Genomic DNA, 14854 nt, shown 5'->3' on the forward strand with positions numbered 1-14854 from the left:
CAGCTGGTCTCTCCCTCTCGGCGACCTGCGCCGGCTGTGCGTCGCCGAGCAACGTCGGGGGGGCGCCTAGTCTTTTCGTCACTTCCGGCCCCGCACAGAAGCGGGGGAGACGGCTTCATGGTTGCGCTCTGGCGAGAGGAGCCGGACGGGTCCGCTGGTTGTCGTCACCGCTTCTTATTCGGGATCTTGACTTCTGTAACAAATAGCGTTTTCGGTTTCTCAGTTGTGTATGTATGTCTGCACCTGCTGCTATACGTGTGTGTCTCAGTTGTGCGTTTGTATGTCTGCACCTTCTGACATACGTGTGTGTCTCGGTTGTGCGTTTGTATGTCGGCACCTGTGGCGACAGGTGTGTGTGTGTGTCTCAGTTGTGTGTTTGTATGTCTGCACCTGTGGCGACAGGTGTGTGTGTGTGTCTCAGTTGTGTGTTTGTATGTCTGCACCTGTGGCGACAGGTGTGTGTGTGTCTCTCAGTTGTGCGTTTGTATGTCTGCACCTGCGTGTGTGTCTCAGTTGTGTGTTTGTATGTCTGCAACTGCTGCTACAGGTGTGTGTGTGTCTCAGTTGTGTGTTTGTATGTCTGCACCTGCAGCTACAAGTGTGCGTCTCAGTTGTGCGTTTGTATGTCTGCACCTGCAGCTACAAGTGTGCGTCTCAGTTGTGCGTTTGTATGTCTGCACCTGCAGCTACAAGTGTGCGTCTCGGTTGTGCGTTTGTATGTCTGCACCTGCAGCTACAAGTGTGCGTCTCGGTTGTGCGTTTGTATGTCTGCACCTGCTGCTACAGGTGTGTGTGTGTGTGTCTCAGTTGTGTGTCTGTCTGTCTGCACCTGCAGCTACAGGTGTGTGTGTGTGTGTCTCAGTTGTGTGTCTGTCTGTCTGCTCCTGCGGCTACGTGTGTGTGTGTGTCTGTCTGTCTGCGCCTGCTGCTACAGGTGTGTGTGTGTTGTGCGAGGGCTGTCTGGCCTGTCCAGTGATATATTGCCTACGGTGACTCTCTCAGCTCGGACCTGCAGCGTGGAGCCTGGAGAAGACCTCAGTCCCTGTGTTCGCCGATGATGAGGTGGAGCTGCTGTTCACCGACACTGCGGTTTATCCGAGGTGACCGGGGCAGTCGGGGCTCAGTGGGGCACAGGCGTGTTTATTGCTGAGGAGGATCTCGCCCCCAGCAGGCAGGGAATGTGGGAGCTGTCCCCCCATGTTGTGGGGGGAAACGGGACCAGGCAGCCAGGGCTGTACCACGCAGGAGAGGGCACCCCCCCAAGACCTGCAGTTAAGAGGACAGGGGGTGTGCTTGACCTGGTCAGCACAGGAGGGGGACAGGGTACCCCATCACCCGGAGCCCCCCCGAAGACTCAGGCTGACCAGGAGGAGGAGCCCCAGCGCCTGGACCCCCCCCCCGAAGACTCTAGGGAGGAAGGGGGAGCCCAGTGGTGCCACAACAATGAAGGGGAGCCCAGGGGTGTCAGAACCCCTGAACGTGGTGAGGAATGGGGAAAGAGAGAGCCTGTGGACCACACGCTTGTGTCTTTCCAGGACGGGTCACCAGAACAGCAGCTCTGGACCGGAAGATGGAGTCTGGACCGGTGTAGTCGGACTTGATGGAGCACAGGCTGCCCTCAGGCATGTCTATTCCCACCAGACGCAGCTCCGGGAGGAGTTCCCGGCCCCCGTTAGGAAACATGACCAGGCATATCGGTTACAACTGCGAACGGGCCAACCTGAGAAAAGGCAGTTATGGTTCAGGTTTTCTTCAGCTCTCTGCTCTTAAACTGTGAAAACCATAAATTCTTGCGATACTAATCAGTATTAAATAGTAGGTTGCTGCTGGGAGAGGTGTTAGTGTGGCCAGCAGGGGGCGCTCTCACCCTGCAGTCCTTGTGGGTCCTGATGCCCCAGTATAGTGACGGGGGACACTGGACTGTAAACAGGCGCCGTCCTTCGGATGAGATGTAAAACCGAGGTCCTGACTCTCTGTGGTCATTAACAATCCCAGGGCGTTTCTCGAAAAGAGTAGGGGTGTAACCCCAGTGTCCTGGCCAAATTTCCCATTGGCCTTTACCAATCATGGCCCCCTATATAAATCGCCATCTATAAACTGGCTTCATCCCTCTGCTCTCCTCCCCACTGAGAGCTGCTGTGTGGGGGAGCGTTCTGGCGCACTATGGCTGCCGTCGCATCATCCAGGTGGGGGCTGCACACTGGTGGTGGTAGTGGGATTCCCCATGACCTGTAAAGCGCTTGGAGTGGAGTGTCCAGAAAAGCGCTATATAAGTGTAAGCTATTATTATTATTATTATTATTAACTTACCGTTACACAGCGTTTTGGACCGTGCAAATGGAGGAGAGGCTCGTCAAACCTTTGGAGCCAGCACAGATGTCCGTCCGCTGTCCCGTGTTGGTTGTTTGTTGACTTTCGGACGGCGCTCCTCGTCGAATGGCTGCCAAATGAGGCGGCCTTGCGGTATTTGTGATCCTGAAACCCTGGAGCTGTGAGGCAGCCGTGCCATTCAGAGAAACCCCCCCCAGTTTCCAGGCAAACTGCTAAAGTGCTTTGGCAGGTGTCTTTCGGGTTAAATAAAACAGCTTTGAAGAGTGAGTGATGTTCATGATGGTTATCTCGTGTGCGTGTGGGGGGTGGGGGGGCAGAACTGTACCGTTTTCCAATGCATTCGACAGGATCTGTCGAGTTCTTGGCACATACATGGTCATTAAGAAAAACTGCATAGCGCCCCAACATCATATGACACTGTAGTGACTTTGATTCGAAAAACACGAAGTGTAATACCGTTCATTCTTTAGATAATAATAATAATAATAATAATTGTTTACACTTATATAGCGCTTTTCTGGACACTCCACTCAAAGCGCTTTACAGGTCACGGGGAATCCCACTACCGCCACCAATGTGCAGCCCCCACCTGGACTCTTAGTGATGGGATGATCTGTTAAGAGCTGAGACGCGGCCCTCGGTTTGTTTTGACCTCGGCAGAACTGGGAGCACGGTGGCTTTTGTTCTCGGTTCCCGTTCGGCTTCAGGGCTGTTGTCATTTTTCCGTTTGTAAGCATTTTCCTTGCCGGCGCCGGCGATTTGCCCGGCGGGCGAATCCGGGGCGAGCAAGGGTTCTTTCTGCTCTGTTTCACAATGCGCGTGCCAATCTCGTTTTTCGCCCTAGCGTGTGAAATTAGGGAATCTGCCGAGCTGTCGCTCTTTGGACTTTTCTGCGGTACAAAAAAAACCCAAAACAACCCGAATAGCCGCGGGGGACGTTTGTGCTGATTTTGCACATTTCAAGGTTTTTCAGAACGTCTGCTCGTGTATTTAGCGGGAGGGAGTGCGCTTTTGTGAGCTGTGGTTGACCCCAGAATAAATTCCCGCTTGTGGATGTCCTCTTAATCCCCTTAATACCCTGTGCATGTGGCACAAAAAAAGCTCTTGCTACGGCGCTAAAAAATATGTGTATATTTTCAACAGGTTTACACTCTGAATCTATAGATTCCTTTCTAAAGTCTCCTCTATGGTTGATGAATTAGGAAAGAGCTGCTGGTACGGGTGCCTCTATTACACACACAACCATGAGACCCAGTGATGCCGTTTTCTTAGCAAATGGTAGATTTCTGTCCAAGCCATTTGAAAAAGTGTTGCTTGTGAGATCTGCGTTCTTGGTTTCAGGCATATCTAGAGCAAGCACTTCAAGTTAAGGGCCAATGGGAAATTTGGCCAGGGTAACACCCCTACTCTTCTCCAGAGACACCTCGGGATTGTTAATGAGCACAGAGAGTCAGGACCTGGGTTTGACGTCTCATCCGAAGGACGGCGCCTGTTTACAGTCCGGTGTCCCCCGTCACTATACTGGGGCATCAGGACCCACACAGACCGCAGGCTCCACGCTGCAGGTACGAGCTGAGAGAGTCACTGTAGGCAATATATCACTGGACAGGCCAGACAGCCCTCGCACAACACACACACACACCTGTAGCAGCAGGTGCAGACATACAAACGCACAACTGAGACGCACACTTGTAGCCGCAGGTGCAGACATACAAACGCACAACTGAGACGCACACTTGTAGCCGCAGGTGCAGACATACAAACGCACAACTGAGACGCACACTTGTAGCCGCAGGTGCAGACATACAAACGCACAACTGAGACACACACACACACACCTGTCGCCGCAGGTGCAGACATACAAACGCACAACTGAGACACACACACACACACCTGTCGCCGCAGGTGCAGACATACAAACGCACAACTGAGACACACACACACACACACCTGTAGCCGCAGGTGCCGACATACAAACGCACAACCGAGACACACACGTATGTCTGAAGGTGCAGACATACAAACGCACAACTGAGACACACACGTATAGCAGCAGGTGCAGACATACATACACAACTGAGAAACCGAAAACGCTATTTGTTACAGAAGTCAAGATCCCGAATAAGAAGCGGTGACGACAACCAGCGGACCCGTCCGGCTCCTCTCGCCAGAGCGCAGCCATGAAGCCGTCTCCCCCGCTTCTGTGCGGGGCCGGAAGTGACGAAAAGACTAGGCGCCCCCCCGACGTTGCTCGGCGACGCACAGCCGGCGCAGGTCGCCGAGAGGGAGAGACCAGCTGAGGCGGCTGTTTGCCCCGTCTCCCTCAACGCGAGTTAACTGTCCTGCAAACTGACCGGCTCCCCTCCTTTTTTTTCCGCGACGCTGCTGGGGGGAGAAAATAAAGAGACATTCCCCTTATTCCGTCCTCCTATGAGGTCGAATGGCCGTGACCAAAGTAGAAAATATGGGGAAAAAAAACAAGCTCCTTTTTTTTTGGGCGCACTAGGATTAATTTTCGGGGGGGGAGGGCGGCCTCTCAATTCAATTCAATTCAAGGTGCTTTATTAGCATGACCGATGGGTACAATCAGTGTTGCCAAAGCAGATGAAAGTAATGATATTTACATTAAACAAAACAAAAAATAGAAGTAAAATAAAATCTACAGACATGTTACCGACATTTACAACAAAGCCATATTATAAAATATTGACATATACTGTAGGCGGCTGGAGCATTATTGGGAGACAGACTCACTGTTCCTCAGGCTGGGACACGAGATCACATACTGGGCTGCCAGATCAACTGAGTTCCCTCCTCTCTCTCTCTGCAAACCGGGTGGAAACTCTCCCCCCTTCAACCAAGAGAAAAGAAACGCGTCGTTAACAATAACACACAGTTACAAACAGCGAACCTTATATGGACTTCCTGTGGGCAGTGCGCAGCCCTATAAGAGGGGCCCGGAAGGGGGGAGGGTGCTCTCAGTTCTTCCAGTAGAGTCGAGGTTCAGGCAGTGGTCTTTCAGGGCTGGGTTCAGGTGAAGACTTGCTGGTGTTCTCCGCTAGGGGTCTATTGTGTTTCCTGAGTGTGTCGCTTCTGGTTCCGAACTGGGGGTGGTCTCTCAGCGCTCTGACTGGCTTTAAAAGATCAACTTGAGCATTTTTAATTGAAGCGAATTGCAGCCTGTGTCACAGCCGGACTGTTGTGTTGGAAGGCTGCTCGGTGTGGAAATGTGGGAGACTCCAGAGGTTTTATTTCTTCTTGGGTGGGTGGGGGAGTGGGTCCTTCAAGTTCTTGTTTAAGAACTAGCCTGTGCCTTTCCTGCTTCTCCAGTGAATCCCAATTTGGCTGCTTACTGTCTCATTGCTGGGTTAGTAGTTGGAAGTGTCTTCACACCCGTTTGTCTAAATAACTTTTTTTTTTTCTGTCGTGACAGGATAAATTGGCTCTCTCTTTCTCTGACGGTCGCCTCCAGCGTACCATAACCATGTCTCAGTGTCACGGTAAGGAGGCTTCAAGAATATTCTTTTTGGGACATGCTGTTTAATTGTGAGGCAGTATTGGGGAGTAGTGGTTCCCCAATCCAGTTGGCCTTACAGCTCAGGGCACCCCACTCTTATCTAACTATATTTGGGGAGGGATACAGGCTTTGCCCTCCCCAGTAAAACAAACTTGCTGTGAATCGATCTGGTTCACACAAGAGCTTGTGTGTTTCGAGACCAGTAACCAGCCCCAGTTCTCTCCAGGCTGCACGCCTGACTCTTCAACTCGGTCCAACTCGGACAGCATACTGTCCAAAAAATCTTGTTTTCACCTCAGAAATATCGCAAGACTACACCCTGTGCTATCGTTAACTGTGGCTGAAGAGCTGATCAACACATTTGTGTTCTCTCGAATTGACTACTGGAATGCTCTACTCGCTGGGGGTATCTAAATCTACTCTGAACAAACTGCAGAATGTCCGAAATTCAGCAGCCAGAATCCTGACCAGGTCTAGTGCAAGTGTTCACATAACTCCTATCCTGGAGTCCCTGCACTGGCTTCCGGTCAAATTCTGTGTGGACTTTAAAATCCTCCTGCTCAAAGGTGGCTTCTCAAAGCACTTTACAGGATGACAACAATAAGTAAGAGTACACAATCACAATGTACAGAGGAGACTGTGGATGGTGGTACGAAGAGAAGCAGAGGGTTGAAGAACAGAACCAGTTCAGTAAAGGCTCTTCTGAAGAAGAGGGTTTGGAGTCTGGATTGGCAGGAGTTTAGAGAAGGTGACTCTCTGATATCCTTTGGCAGAGAGTTCCAGAGCTTGGGGGCACAACAGGAGAAGGCCCTGTCACCCCTACAATGCAGACGGGCTTGGTGGGGACAGTAAGGAGAGCAGGGGAGTAGGGCGATGATAGCTCAGACAGGTACTGAGGTGCCAAGCCACGCGGACCATTATAGGTGAGCAGGAGGGTTTTAAAGTCTACATGGTGGTGACTCTTTTTGTGAGCAAACTACAGTAGTCAAAGCCCCATCGTGTTCAAGAGCTGGGAACAAATGGTTCAGATAATTCTTGTCAAGCCAAGAGTTCCTAATGCTCTCCACTCGGAGGTATTCCTAGGTCATGGGGATCCCCTCCAGACCCCCAGTGTGCAGGCCCACCTGGATGATGCTTTCCTAAGAATACAACTGCTCAGCACCCTGGTCTATGGCAATCGAGAGGGCTGATCGAGAGTCTTAACTTGGATATCCAAATTCTCAGTTTGCTCAAAGTGGATGTGCGGACGTCTTCACCAAGCTTGAGTGCTCGAGGTTGTGGAAGCTAAAACTTTAAAGCCAATTTCAATTTTTTTTTGTCCCACTCAGACCTAGTGCCCGCTGACCGGCAGCTGATGAACGACATGGATATGTTCCGAGATCTGCTCCCGGCCACGGAGAAGACGGCTCTGCTCTTCCACCTGTCCTACCTGTGTCTGGCCGCCCACCCCGAGCTGGAGAGGAAGCTGAGGCTCAAGGCCACCGAGAGCCAGCAGCTGTTCGCCTCCTCCGAGGTCCTGCTGCTCCAGGTGGGTCTGTGTGCCTGCTGCTCCAGGTGGGTCTGTGTGCCTGCTGCTCCAGGTGAGTTTGTCTCTTGGGTCAGAGCTTAAGAATACAAGTTGAGCGATTTTAGGACCTGTCAGGCCCGTTTGGTATCTGCTTCAGTAACCGGGCTGGCCAGCTTGTTCCACACCCCCACCACCCTTTGTGTGAAGTGTATGTGTATTGCAATCAACCCAAGATGCACTGCACCCCCAAGATTTAATGCGTGTAACCCTTCAGCTTGGTGGTGTGGGCATCTAATAAGTGAGACTTTCTCCTTTCATCTGGATCTAATGGAAGACTTGTTTTGGCTCATGACTATTGATGTCTTAGTTCTATGAAACCTTTTCAACCCCTTATCCCAGGTCTTCATGGTGGGGGGGAGGGTGGAAGAACTATACCTTTGGCATAAATGTCAGTGTGATGTTTGTCAGGAGATGGGTGCTAAAATTGTCATAGAGAGTTGCATTCCTAGTTGAATGAAGTGCCCTTGAACTGTTTAGTTAATACTGAGGATACCCCAGTGGCTGTGTCCTATAGAAGCCATTTTGGCTCAGGTATAGCTCCATAGAAGAGCCAAAATGGCTGCTGACGGCAAGGTCATTAGCGTGAAGGTCCTGCCAGCTGTGTTGGGGTTTTGCAGGGCCACAGGATTAAATAGGCCGGATAAGGGGCATCCTAAACTCGAGCTTGAAGGGGGGGGGGGGTGGGAGCAATGGTGCTGATGCTTGATCTCTCGCTCGCAGTGCGCCAGTACGGGGACCAACATCCTCGGCACCATGCTGCCGATGATCCGGACGGCGGTGAAGAAGAGGAACGTGGAGCTGGCCAAGATGTTCCTGGACAAGTCGAAGGGCTGGATCAAGGACATCTGCCACCAGTTGGACCGCTCGGTGGAGAAGTAAGCTCTGGCTTCGTTTTGGGGGAACCAGCCATTGGAAAGAGCCAAAGACTCTGGCTGCTTGTAAGAACATGAAAGGAGATATCCTGTTCTAACTGAGCGGCTTGTTCCCCCCCTCCCACCACTCTTGGTGTACAGCACACACCCCTGCCTGGCTCGCTTGCTGGGATTCTCCTGTCCCATAACCTGCGACCTCTCCTCTTCACAAGAGGCTTACCACTCCCGTCTCTTCCAGGTACGAGGCTCTGGGCAGGGGCGTGGGCGACACCTGCAGGGACGTGGTCGAGATCAAGGAGGACCAGGAGCAGCAGGAGAAGAGAAAGAGCGCGGAGGCCCAGGCCCTGGAGGGACAGTCCAGCAAGCTGGACACCTCGGTCAAACAGCTGCAGGGGGAGAGGGACCAGCTGGAGAAGGACATCCAGGACAAGATCAAGGAGCTGCAGGGCCTCATCATCAGCATCGGGGAGCGGGACCGCAAGTTCGCCATCGTGGCGGCCGTGGTGCCCATCCTGGGCTCCATGATCTACGCCATCCAGAAGGCCGTCAACGACCCCAAGGACAAGGTGGCCTTGGAGTCCCTCAGGGTCCAGCTGGAGGAGCTGTACAAGAGCAAGGACACCAAGGTGTCGGAGCTGTGGCAGAAGGAGAAGGAGCTGTTCCGGCTGCAGCTGGACTACGCCAAGGTCCAGATCAACATCGGTAGGCGGGATCATGGGGCCTCTGGGACGTGTTTTGTGTGGGGTGTTGGCCTCAACAACGTGGCTGGACGGCTTGCCCCACACCCCTACCACCCTTTGAGTGAAGAAGCCGCTCCTGTCCTGACCGAAGTCCCGCTCTCGGCTTCAAGTCCATAGTGAAGTCAGGATTTAGGGAAATGCGTTTTTATTTTTTACGTGATTGTTTGCTTTTAACAGACCTGAGCTGTCACCAGAGTTGGAAACCACTTCTTTCTCTAATCCCAGAGTTAAATCTACCAGCTTAGCTCGGGAGATGATTCCTGCTTTCCTCTTCCTCTGCCTCCCAGGATCCATTGGTGATCCCAGCACGCTGGCGGAGGTCCAGGAGTGCCTGACCAGGGTCAAGGATATCCTGCTGCAGATGAAGAAGTTCTGGGAGATGACTGGCGTGGCTCTGGACACCTTCAAGCAGAGGACCTTCACCAGAGAGGACACGCTGGACGTCCTGGAGGACTGCGAGAAGGACTTCCTGTCCAGCCTGGATGAGGCCGAGCCGGTCAGTTTGTTTTTCTGCGCGGTAGATCGATTTTTGGGGGGGTGGACAGAGCTCTTTGGGTTGAACTTCTCTGATCTGGTACCTGCTGGCCCAGATCTCTGTCCTGGACACCCCCAGACACTCTGACTTGTCCAGAAATTGTGCCACAGCACTAACAATCCTACGGGCAGCCCCTGAGCTGCTGATGTACTGGTTAGCATAGGTAGGGGGAGACCTTTCTCCACAAAAGGCAACGCTGTTCTCGGGAAGGAAGAGCCTTCCCCTGGGAAGCCGGGACCCGAATGCCGTGATCTACGTCGTTGAGCGGATGAGTTTCCTGGAAGTTTGGCCCTCAACTGTCATCCTAGATATTGTGGGTGGTGGTGGTGGGGGGGCGCTTCCCAGTGGCTTCTGGGATATTACCCCGGTCGCTGAGTCTCATGTCGGTGCTTCTCCTCCTCCCCCTTCCCCGCCCCCCCCGCAGATCTGGAAGAGCTTCTGCAACGTCTGCATGCACGTCCGCGGGATGTTCATCCTGCAGTCCAAGGAGGCCTACAGGTTCCTGGAGGTCAGCCCCTCGGCCCTGAGCAAGGAGCAGTGGCAGCAGGAGTACAAGAGAGTGGTGGCGCAGCTCGACAAGCTGAACCCCCCCGCCCCCCGGGGGGTGCGCGTCTTTTGGCCGGAGTAGCGCGATGGGGCCGAGAGAAGTGGGCTCAACCGCCTGACTCTATCTTGGGGTTGTGGGCTTCTGGCGCTGTGCAGTATGAACCACAATAAAAACATTTGAGCAGTACCCTTGTGTTTTGGCACTTTGTTTTTGCAGCAACAAATGAGTTTTTTTTGGTGGGGGGGGGGATGATGCAACTTCCCCTCCCCAGCAGTGGGTCCTCGACTTCCTGGATTGTATTGGAAGTGGGGTGAAATAAGATCTGACGAGATGGCGGTGGCGGCCCTTCTCTGGAACTACATTCCCCAGAAGGCTTTGCAGAGTGACCCGCCATCTGCAGTCAGCTGACTCGTTTGGAAGGAGACCATTGGTTCCCTCCCTCGCGCTTAATTGACAGTGCGGTTCTTGGTCTTGCCTCTGCTCTTGGTTTCTGGATTCCCTTTCAGTCACAAGGGAGGGGTGGGGTGTCAAAGTTCAGTCATGCGGTTCATGAAATTGTTCATGCTGTTCTGATGGGGGGGGGCCCTTTGTTTTGCTAAATGTTTCAGCTTCCTCAAATGGGCATGGTAACCCAAAAAGTGCCCCTGGAATACACTCCTGTCTGAACTGGGCTTTGCAAGCAGATAGTAGCCTTTAAGATGAAATCATATTTAGGAAGAGTGGACCTGGGATGGTTTTCCTTTCCTTTAAAAACAAATGTTAAATAAAGGAAAATGAACTGTTTTCCCCCTCTCATGTTGAGTTCTGACAGTGTTCAAGAGCCTTCTTTTGATTTTTCTGGAGGGGCGGAACAGTGGTTTTAGCGCCTGATTGCGTACCTCTGGTGTGTATTCATAAGCGCCGGACAAGAGGCTGTAGACGTTCACTTCACTGACGGGGAAATAAACTGCAACCGGAAGAACCGCCCCAGGAAGAGGTTTCCTAGATCTCTGATTGGTCAAGAGGCGCTGAATGACAGCTGGTTCTACCTATCGGAGCAGCCCCCTTTGCTAAACCGGTCGATCTGAAAAACTATGAACATTTTCGGCCGCGATTTGATTTTGTTTCCTTATCGCCCCGGGATAAATTTCTCTGGACAACGGTTTTGATGCGTTTTTGGCGCATTTGAGCTTTTGCGATTGTGTTTTGCTGGAGAACTGATGCGCTTTCGGGACGTCTGAAAACTGCGACGCTAGATAAATATTCCTATGGAAAAGCAGTATTTTGATTAAAAAAAAAACAACAAGAAACAGGTTTATTCCCTGCTGAAAAGAGAAGAACGCAAACGCAACATTTCGGCCGTGGATCCTTCTACAGGTGTGAGTATTTTGGTTTCTGCTGTTGTATCTGGTTGAGAAAAATAGTGTTGGCAAATTAAATGTAAGTTGTTTTATGACATATAGTCCGCGGTGTTGTTTTGATTTCGCCGGTGAAAATATTTGTATTTATTTTCGCCTTGTTTTTACACCTGTTATGCGGTTTCTGCCCGAGATGTTGTCCTCGGTATTATGCTATTGGTTTGTTTGTTTATTGCCAAATAGACGCACCGCTGTAAAAATAAACTTTATAGTTGTGTTCAGAGGCTACTGGGAATCTTTTGCGTTTGCGACGTTTTTTAGGAGCGCGTATTGTGTTTGTGGCAATGTACGCTTTGTAGTGTTAAGACGGGGACTGCTGGCCCAGTGTCTCCGACCGGTTATTAAATCTCCGTCTCAGAAGAAATTATTAAGGGTACTGCACAATGTGAGACATTCCGAGATCTTCACAAATTCCAGCAGCCGTTTCACCCTGCAGTTCACAACTGGCAGTCCACTGGAGCCCAGCAGTTGTGAGCCTGGCCAGTACCTGGAGGGGAGACACCTGGGAAAAACTAAGGCTGCTGCTGGGAGAGGTGTGAGTGGGGCCAGCAGGGGGCGCTCTCACCCTGCGGTCCATGTGGGTCCTGATGCCCCAGTATAGTGACGGGGGACACTGGACTGTAAACAGGTGCTGTCCTTCGGATGAGACGTCAAACCGAGGTCCTGACTCTCTGTGGTCGTTAACAATCCCAGGGTGTTTCTGGAGAAGAGTAGGGGTGTAACCCCAGTGTCCTGGCCAAATTTCCCATTGGCCCTTACCAATCATGGCCTCCTAATAACCCCCCCTCTCTGAACTGGCTTCATCACTCTGCTCTCCTCCCCACTGAGAGCTGCTGTGTGGGGAGCGTTCTGGCGCACTATGGCTGCCGTCGCATCATCCAGGTGGGGGCTGCACATTGGTGGCGGTAGTGGGATTCCCCCTGACCTGTCAAGCGCTTTGAGTGGAGTGTCCAGAAAAGCGCTCTACAAGTGTAAGCAATTGTCATTAGAATTATTGTTATTTAATTGGGGAACGTTGTGCAAGTCCCGCATGGGCGCCATGTTTGTGGAGATCAGCGCAGGGCCGGTCTCGTCACGGGCGAGGGCTCGCGAGAATTGTGACGTGGGGGGGGGGCGGCCCTGCCTGCTGACCGGTCACTGTGGACTGAAAGCAGCGCCCCCAAACTGGGAGTTCAGCCTTCAGACCAGTTGCAACAAACATGGCCGCTGAAATTAGCCCCCTCTATAACTTGACTTACCTTCAGTGTTGACAGCATGAAGTCTGCAGAAGAATTTCTCGCTTAGAATGTTTTTTCTTTCCATTTACAATGATGGTTTTCCTTTTTGTCTGTTTGCAGATCGTACAGCAGCTCCACTGTTTCCTGTTTTTTTTTTTAATTATTTGCTATATTTTCTCCTGTGATTCCTCCTATCCTTACCTTATATTGGGTCATTAAGCTACGGGGTGTCTTACCCGTGCGGCCCTGTTTGCTGGGTTGTGAGATTGTCTGATTCCCAGTTTCGTCTCCTTTGTGTTCGATCAGCAGCTCGTCTGGAAAGGGGTCTCGACACCCTGGATCGTTCACACTGCGCCGTGTCGCAGACGGTGGCTGCCGTCACCCCACTTTGGCCATCTCTGGACCTGTCATCGAGAGCATGAATGCTAAAAAAAAAAAAACCCCAAAGAAATAGTTTTCGATCCCAGAACAGTTGGTGTGATCACACATAGGTAGTAATCCACAATAAACTTATAATAATAATAATAATAATTATAATAATAATAAAAAACTTTATTTTATATAGCGCCTTTAATGGTGGCTTCTCAAAGCGCTTTACAGGATGACAATAACAATGAATATGTTGAATACAACAATAAATAAGAAGAATACACAAGATAAAACACAATTACAACAATACAACAATAACAATAGAGGAGACAGGGGATGATGGTACTAAGAGAAGCAGAGGGGTGAAGGACAGAACCAGTTCAGTAAAGGCTCTTCTGAAGAAGAGGGTTTGGAGTCTGGATTGGCAGGAGTTTAGAGGAGTGTAGACGGGCTTGGGGGGGCAGTTAGGAGGGCAGAATTTGAAGAGCGGAGGTTGCGAGGTGGGGAGTAGGGCGATGATAGCTCAGACAGGTACTGAGGCGCCCAGCCATGCAGAGCCCTATAGGTGAGCAGGAGGGTTTTAAAAGTCCACACGGAATTTGACCCGAAGCCAGTGCAGGGACTCCAGGACAGGAGTAATGTGAACACCTGTACTAGACCTGGTCAGGATTCTGGCTGCTGAATTTTGGACCTACTGCAGCTTTCATGCCACCTTATCCCTCAGGTTGATTCATATAAGTACTCATGGACCGTAAACCTGTGCTGGTCTACTCATGTCAAGACTGTTTGCTCCAAAGGTCAGCAGCGCTTATATTTCCTGCGAAGACTACGAGTGTCTGGGGTTCGACGGGAAGTGATGCTTCTCTCCTGCCGCGCTGTAATCGAGAGCGCGATCAGATACGGTGTTTCGGTGTGGTTCGGGCATCTAGCAGTTCGTTTTGACATGCCAAATGACACCGCCTCATCCAGACAGCTCTGAAGGTCAAGGGAGCGAGACAGCAGCCCCTCCCTGCTGACAAGCTTTGAAAAATCCGCCAGGAAAAAACGATATCAGGTCCTTCCCACATCCTCAGCCCTGGCCAACGTTTCAGGGCTCCCAAACGTAAGTCGAACAGATACAGGCCGTTCCTTTGTTGCACTATGTGTGATGGCTGTCACCGCAAATGTCCGGGATAAACACGCTTCTGCCTCTTACAGCCCACTTGAGTGCGATATGTTTTGTCATGATGTGTCAGAAACGTCCCATGTTGTTGTGTGTCCCACTGTATGTGTGCAATAGAGTGATGTGCGATGTTTTTCTGATTTTTTTGGGACAGTAAAATGTGCAACGATGTTCTTTTTTGCCTGCTATTGGAGTGTACAGGAGTGCTGGGCGTCCATACAGACACTCCCTCGCTGGGGACAGTAAAAGTCTTCTCTCTTTGCTGGACATTTTGTTTTTTTTGCCCATCGGTTGAGAGAGTTGACGTGTGAAAGAGTGTGGGGTGTTAAAGTAGTTGATTTTATTGCTCTTGCTTTGTGTGAATGTGCTGTGATCTGTTGGGGGAGTTTAAAGATGATCTCATCTGTGCCAGTGTGGACTTAGCTTGTAACTCATTACTGCACACCGAGATAACGAGAAGCAGCAGACGAATGTCTCTTGTGATCTCTGTGATGGACTTGTCTCCTGTCCAGGGTGTGTGAGTGTGTGTGTGTGTCCTGTGATGGACTGGTGTCCTGTCCAGGGTGTGTGAGTGTGTGTGTGTGTCCTGTGATGGACTGG

At 51.4% G+C, this 14854-nt stretch overlaps 1 protein-coding gene across 1 annotated transcript; it reads left to right on the plus strand.

The window, feature by feature from the left end:
* The first annotated feature begins 5273 nt into the window (after nucleotides 1–5273).
* LOC107076116 (cingulin-like) lies at nucleotides 5274–10295 on the plus strand. The gene is made up of 7 exons (XM_069198263.1): nucleotides 5274–5365; nucleotides 5765–5831; nucleotides 7177–7376; nucleotides 8136–8290; nucleotides 8526–8989; nucleotides 9315–9523; nucleotides 9987–10295. Exons 2-7 carry the CDS (start codon nucleotides 5816–5818, stop codon nucleotides 10188–10190), a joined length of 1248 nt encoding a protein of 415 aa, XP_069054364.1. The 5' UTR covers nucleotides 5274–5365; nucleotides 5765–5815; the 3' UTR covers nucleotides 10191–10295.
* The last annotated feature ends 4559 nt before the right edge of the window (nucleotides 10296–14854 follow it).

Source organism: Lepisosteus oculatus, chromosome 14 (genome assembly GCF_040954835.1).
Source record: "Lepisosteus oculatus isolate fLepOcu1 chromosome 14, fLepOcu1.hap2, whole genome shotgun sequence".
Classification (NCBI taxonomy): domain Eukaryota; kingdom Metazoa; phylum Chordata; class Actinopteri; order Semionotiformes; family Lepisosteidae; genus Lepisosteus; species Lepisosteus oculatus.

What these genes read in the sequence shown, in the direction of transcription:
- LOC107076116 (XM_069198263.1), top strand. An exon ending in CCGAGGTCCTGCTGCTCCAG is followed by an intron (nt 7,377 to 8,135) that starts GTGGGTCTGTGT and finishes TCTCGCTCGCAG; the next exon opens with TGCGCCAGTACGGGGACCAA. An exon ending in CAAGGTCCAGATCAACATCG is followed by an intron (nt 8,990 to 9,314) that starts GTAGGCGGGATC and finishes TCTGCCTCCCAG; the next exon opens with GATCCATTGGTGATCCCAGC.